The sequence below is a fragment of the Cherax quadricarinatus genome, chromosome 14, assembly GCF_038502225.1.
Source record: "Cherax quadricarinatus isolate ZL_2023a chromosome 14, ASM3850222v1, whole genome shotgun sequence".
Taxonomy (NCBI): domain Eukaryota; kingdom Metazoa; phylum Arthropoda; class Malacostraca; order Decapoda; family Parastacidae; genus Cherax; species Cherax quadricarinatus.
In genome coordinates this window covers 19,126,841-19,134,257 of record NC_091305.1, presented here as the reverse complement: position 1 = coordinate 19,134,257, position 7,417 = coordinate 19,126,841, and the positions used below count along the sequence as shown (strand labels likewise).

The following is a 7,417-nucleotide window of genomic DNA, read 5'->3' as shown; positions in this document are numbered from 1 at the left end:
TGACATTGGCTCACATTTCTCTGCGTCAGTGTTTCTTTATATTTGTATTGGAAGGAAGCACGGATGCGAGAGTAGCGTGTCTCATGATTAATGGACGAAGGATCAAGCCTCCACCTCTTCTCTCTGTTCTCACTCCAATTCATTTGTATTGCAGAATTAAAATTCACTGTGAATTTTTCTCTTGGAATCTGAATAGGCTTATAGCCTATTGCATATATGATCTGGTTAGTCTTCTTACTAATGGTGTCTACAAAGAACTCCTTGGATTGCATGCAGCCAGCAGTAACAGCCTGGTTGATCAGACCTTGTTCCACCATGAGGCCTGGTCACAGACCGGGCCGCGGGGGCGTTGACCCCCGGAACTCTCTCCAGGTAAACTCCAGGTTTGTAGATGAATGGTTCAGAGAACCGACACGTTGATAAATTAGACACACATGCATCTCTTGGGTATTTTTATTGAGGAAACGTTTCGCCACACAGTGGCTTCATCAGTCCATACCAAGGAGAATCGTGAAGAACAGGAGAAGAATGAGGTAATCAGTCCCTCAACCTTGAGTCGATGTGGTCAGTCCATCCATCTTGAATAGAATACAGCATATGTGCCGTCCATCAATCTTGAATAGAAATAGAAATCGGCACATACGCTGTATTCTATTCAAGATTGATGGACTGACCACATCGACTCAAGGTTGAGGGACTGATTACCTCATTCTTCTCCTGTTCTTCACGATTCTCCTTGGTATGGACTGATGAAGCCACTGTGTGGCGAAACGTTTCCTCAATAAAAATACCCAAGAGATGCATATGTGTCTAATTTATCAACGTGTCGGTTCTCTGAACCATTCATCTACAAACCTGGAGTTTACCTGGAGAGAGTTCCGGGGGTCAACGCCCCCGCGGCCCGGTCTGTGACCAGGCCTCATGGTGGAACAAGGTCTGATCAACCAGGCTGTTACTGCTGGCTGCATGCAATCCAACGTACGAGCCACAGCCCGGCTGGTCAGGTACCGACTTTAGGTGACTGCCCAGTGCCTGCTTGAAGATAGCCAGGGGTCTATTGGTAATTCCCCTTATGTAGTGTCATCAGAGATTTTAGTTACTACTGCCTTGGTGATGTGTGTCTTCTAAGAAAGATGGACTGTTAAGTAAAGGCCTCTCCAGCCATACTGTGGACCTGCACCACACAGTGACCAAAGCATGTCTCACCTGTGTTGTGATACTATGCACTTTCTCTTGTCACTGTGGTTTTCCCAGCTTTCTTCTATTTTCACAGATTTTGCTCGTTCTTACTGCCTTTCCCTCTCACTTTTTCAGTTTCCTAAATAACACATGTGGCACTGTATGACAAACTTTCTTCTCGTTGAAGAATGTACACTGTCCATCCCCTGCTTTCAGTATAGCCTATTAATCTTTCTTTAAAGTTTGTGGGGCACAACCTTCCACTCGTAAACATGTTACTTGTATTACATTTCGCTGTTTGAAATTTTGTAGGCGTTCCTAGGGACGTCCACTTGAACCTTTTTTTTTTTTATTTTTTTTATTTTTTAACTTTTTTTTTTTTACACAGGTACACCTACATGTCCATTTGGATGGAGCAATCAGACACGAGACCCTCTGGGAGGTTATGAGGTAAGGCTTGGGGAGGGGGTCGTGAGGTATAATCTCCAGTTTCCTTAGTACAGCACCAAGATGGTTCTAAAATGTAGAGCTTGACAGTCAATCGAGTATCTGGCAGGCAGTATGAAGTATGATCTGGCGTATTAGATATTGATGTCATTATTCCTTCCAGCTAGTGCTTTTGGAGGTTCGCGTCTTCCGCATAGATGATTCGCAACTGTACTGTTGCACCTACTCAAAGGTATTTTTACCGTTTACAGATTCGTATGTTTTAATTCTCTACTTGACAAGGTGGTGGATTGCAGGGTCTTTTTTTTTTATTAGATCCACGTCTTGCCCACATTCATCGCTTTAACCTGAAAGGAAATAGAACTGGACAAACACACTTTCTGGAACATTAACAATGATGTCTGGAAAATAAATGACAATAGGTGTGGGTATATTAGTTAAGAAATAAATAAAGTGTATGACCAAGTATTCTGCCCTGGAAGAAGGCATGGGGATACTGCTGACTAAGTTTTAGATGACGTAGGCAGTTCAGTTACGCAGATTTTTTCGATGTATATAAGCGGCTTACCTTTGATCAGCCAATGTCTGTCAGCTTTTGAAAGCTCGACTACATTTTTAATAACAAATTTAACTTAAAATCGATGCACACTCATAAAAAAAAGTAAAGCAGGTTTCATTTTTTTCCTATTTCGAATCCCATGCAGGTTTAAGGTAGGTTGCCTCCGTATCTGTGATAGTCTGTTGAGGAGAGTTCTCTTGAACTTTGCACATGTAGGAAATTCGTGAGATGGGCCATAACTTTCGTGAGCTTTGATTTTAAATTGGATATTATAGTACAAGAGTTAAGAGTTTAGTAATCTGGTAAAGCATTGTCGTAGACTTTGACAAGCTGTTAAAGATCTACTGTGAAAATCAGCAATGAACCGCATTGTGCTGCTTCTGGATGATCCGTCAGTGTATCACTGAGCATTTATGGTATGCCAGTCAAACTTACCATTCTTATTACAGGCATTTAACATTATGACGTTCCTGACGATACAAGTATTAGTCAGGTTGTGCTAGGTTCTGCCTAATGGAGAAGTTAGTATATTGCTCAAGTAGGATACAAACACATGATTAACGGCATGTAACTAGCCAGCTGGAAGGATACTAGGGTTGGAGACCCTTAATCTTTTTTCCCACACTTGTACTGTTCATGTTGTGTATTTAATGATACGCCAGAGTTTCTCTGTTGCCTCTCCAGATGATTCTCAGATTGTCCAAACTCGTGATTTGTTTGAACCCTATTTTAGAGTCATCTGTGTCAAGTACTGCTTTGCTGTATACAAGACTTAATCATGAGTAGTCTTTTACTGGTTGAAGGTAACCTGTTTTCATTAAAGTGCCAGATATAACATAAGAACTTTGGAATGTAGACACTGCATTTAGAGATATGAGAAGTTTCGTCCGCTGGGGAGGCTTTTCTCATTCTAAGCGATTAATAAAATTCCCAAATGCGAAACACCTAATTAATGTCCACAGTATTGCTTATGTGTCTTTATTCCAAAAGTTGTTTTACACCCTCTTTTATGTCAGTAATGAGTCGCCCCAGTAAGACAGTCCTCATTAATTGCGTTAACGGTCACCGGTGTAAATACCTCGTATCACCTTTGAAGCAGTTGTGGAAAATTGCATTTAGCTGAATGTATAATTATTTACATAACAGTAAATGAACAATGATAACTATTATTTATCAGTTAGACAAGTAGGAATTTGGGACACGTAGGTCGCAAAAAAATGTCCCCCTTCGATACCTACCACTGTCATATCCACAAGTTGCTCTGGACCTATTAATTAAATGAAATATACATACACCAGGAATACTGGTAAATATATAAATTTGTGGACTGTATATTAAAAAATGATTATATATAAATTCACATATACATAACAGAAGGAAAATATATGTTAATATCACTCACTAATTTGACTGGATATTAAGTTGTATCATACTGAGAAAAACCTCACTAACTAAATTTATGAAAACACTGGCCAGATTTATACACAAATCTAGAGAGCTTATCAGAGGTTCATGGAGCTGTCTTGTCCAGTCGTCTGATATATCAAGTTATGCAGGAATGCACATCCAACAATTTCGCCTCCTATTTGAGAGGTGTCAATCCAATTTTAGCCTCTAGAGCACGAAAAATTCTTCCCATTATATTAACGTTGTATCCAATTCAAAACCAAGATGGCGAGTCTCGTCTGCGCAGACGCAGGCTTTCCGTTTTCTATGACATAAATATTATTAAATACAGTATGGCCATCTATTTACATATAAATACTGAATTTCTGGAAAATGTATACAGTATTTTCCACAGCAATTATACTAATGTTCGAACTGCTATACGGAACACTGGAAAAAAAATGAATATCCTCTCCTGTCTGTCCCAACTACTGGATCACTACGACAAGGTCCTAGATGCACTAGAAGACAAAAAGAATGCAGATGTAATATATACAGACTTTGCAAAAGCTTTCGACAAGTGTGACCATGGCGTAATAGCGCACAAAATGTGTGCTAAATGAATAACAAGAAAATTTGGTCGATGGATCTATAATTTCTTCACAAACAGAACTCAAAGAGTAGTAGTCAACAGAGTAAAGTCTGAGGCGGCTACGGTGAAAAGCTCTGTTCCACAAGGCACAGTGCTCGCTCCCATCCTGTTTCTCATCCTCATATCTGACATAGACAAGGATGTCAGCACAGCACCGTGTCTTCCTTTGCAGATGACACCCGAATCTGCATGACAGTGTCTTCCATTGCAGACACTGCAAGGCTCCAGGCTGACATCAGCCAAATCTTTCAATGGGCTGCAGAAAATAATATGAAGATGAGAAATTTCAATTACTCCGATATGGTAAACATGAGGAAATTAAAACTTCATCAGAGTACAAAACAAATTCTTTCCACAAAATAGAGCGAAAAACCAATGTCAAAGACCTGGGAGTGATCATGTCAGAGGATCTCACCTTCAAGGACCATAACATTGTATCAATCGCATCTGCTAGAAAAATGACAGGATGGATAATGAGAACCTTCAAAACTAGGGATGCCAAGCCCATGAAGACACTTCAGGTCGCTTGTTCTATCTAGGCTGGAATATTGCTGACCTAGAAAATGCACAGAGAACCTTCACTGTGCGCATAACGGAGATAAAACACCTCAGTTACTGGGAGCACTTGAAGTTCCTGAATCTGTACTCCCTGGAATGCAGACAGGAGAGATACATGATTATATACACCTGGAAAGTCCTAGAGGGACTAGTAACGAACTTGCACACGAAAATCACTCACAGCGAAAGCAAAAGACTTGGCAGACGATGCAACATCCCCCCAATGAAAAGCAGGGGTGTCACTAGCACGTTAAGAGACAATACAATAAGTGTCAGGGGCCCGAGACTGTTCAACTGCCTCCCAGCATACATAAGGGGAATTACCAGTAGACCCCTGGCTGTCTTCAAGGAGGCACTGGACAAGCACCTAAAGTCAGTACCTGACCAGCCGGGCTGTGGCTCGTACGTTGGATTGTATGCAGCCAGCAGTAACAGCCTGGTTGATAAGGCTCTGATTCCCCATGAGGCCTGGTCACAGACCGGGCCGCGGGGGCGTTGACCCTCGGAACTCTTCAGGTAAACTCCTGGTACTCCAGGCTCTTCATAGCCCGATGGAAAGCATTTGATACAGAGGACCACAATCTTTTGCATCTTAAACTAGAACATTATGGGGTCAAAGGACATTCCGTAGAATACCTAAAATCTTATCTTAACAGTAGACATCAGTATGTCTACACAAATGGCGTTATCTCGGTTGCTCAGCCTATAGCTGTTGGAGTGTCACAGGGTAGTATCCTTGGCCCACTACTTTTTCTCATTTACATCAGTGACCTCCCCAATGCATCTTCACGCCTTAAACCAGTTCTATTCATAAATGACATTACGTACTTATATCTTCTCTCACTCAAACCCAACTGTGCTGAGAGACAATTAACGACGAGCTACTAAACGTATCTATGTGAGTGGCGACCAACAAACTCACTCTCAATATGGACAAAACCTACTGCATGCTGTTTGGAAACAGAGCTGTGGAAAATTGCATTTATCTGAATGTATCATTATGTACATAACAATAAATGAACATAGATAATTATTATTTATCATTTAGACAAGTAGGAATTTGGGACACCTAGGTCGCAAAAATGTCCCCCTTCGATACCTACCACTGTCATATCCACAAGTTGCTCTGGACCTATTAATTACCAATGAAATATGTATAACCAGGAATACTGGTAAACATATAAATTTTGTGGACTGTATATTAAAAATAATAAATGGTTATATATATACACAACTACATAACAGAAGGAAAATATATCTTAATATCACTCACCAATTTGACTGGAGATTAATGTGTCATGTACAGGACCCCCCCTTTTGCCTACATTTATGAAAAATTTACTGGCCAGAAATTAAACATAATTTAGACAGCTTATCTGAGGTTCCTAGAGTTGTCCTGTCCTGTCGCCTGATACTCATATTATGCAGGAATGCACATCCAACAATTTTGCCTCCTATTTGAGAGGTGTCAGCCCAATTTTAACCTCTAGAACACGAAAAATTCTTCCCATTATTCACAACGTGTTATTCAATTCAAACAAAATGGCGACTCTCCTGCGCAGGTGCAGAAAATTCCCATTTTCTATGACATAAATTTTATTAAATACAGTATGGCCATCTATTTATATATAACTACTGTATTTCTGGAAAATATATACAGTATTTTCCACAAGAGCTTTAAATATCCAACTTTACATATTGATTAATGGTTCCCCCATTACAAGACACACTGAGGGCAAATTTTTAGGTCTTCACCTTGACTGCAACCTTAAATTTCAGATTTACATCCAATATATTCCAAGAAAGTATCTAAAACAGTAGGCATCCTTTCCAAGATAGTGTTACGTACCCCAAACAGGACTGCTTACACTATACCACTCTCTAATCTATCCATACCTCAACTGTGGTATTTGTGCTTGGGGATCAGTCATGACCAATCTCCTTAAACCATTAATCTAACAAGAAGCTGCTGTGCGGATGATTACCAACTACCGCACCAGGGAACAGGGGACACCCCACCGCTCTTTAAAAGCTTGAACTTACTTACTTATCCAAAATATGCAAAATATGCCTACTATATATACAGAACATTAAACTAATATAAACCCTCCTCCTCAAACTTTTCCTTGATAGCTACATCAGAACACAAAGGCATAACACAAGGCACAAAAGAGACTTCGACGTTCCTCAAAAAAAAAAAAAAAAAAAAAAAAAGACATCCCTCGTGTCCGTCTCACACATGTAGAAATGCAACACACATAAAGGGCCCTAAGATCTAGAATTCATTACCTGAACCAGCAAAAGATCCCTTGCAAATCAATTTAGAGTTATACTTAAAAATTATCTTATCTCCCAAAATTAACCATACCAACACTATGCTAAATCATTCAACCAGGTTGAAATGACTCAAAAAATCCCCCCAAAATTTACGACTCCTTAATCATTTTAAAACATTATGCATACTTAAAATTGCACCGTTGTAACATTTTAAATTGTACTAATTTATTTATTTTTATTAACACACTGGCCGATTCCCACCAAGGCAGGGTGGCCCAAAAAAGAAAAACTTTCACCATCATTCACTCCATCACTGTCTTGCCAGAAGGGTGCTTTACACTACAGTTTTTAAACTGCAA

The 7,417-nt window shown here is 39.9% G+C and overlaps 1 protein-coding gene across 1 annotated transcript in view; it reads left to right on the top strand.

Annotated features, from left to right (window-relative positions):
- Positions 1–1,567: 1,567 nt before the first annotated feature.
- The window catches only part of LOC128695968 (adenosine deaminase), a gene marked incomplete at its 5' end in the record, with an annotated part of 28,262 nt that continues 22,412 nt past the window's right edge, over positions 1,568–7,417 (top strand). Inside the window, 1 exon segment of the mRNA XM_053786956.2 lies at positions 1,568–1,629. Within this exon segment, the coding sequence (XP_053642931.1) occupies positions 1,568–1,629 (62 nt within the window).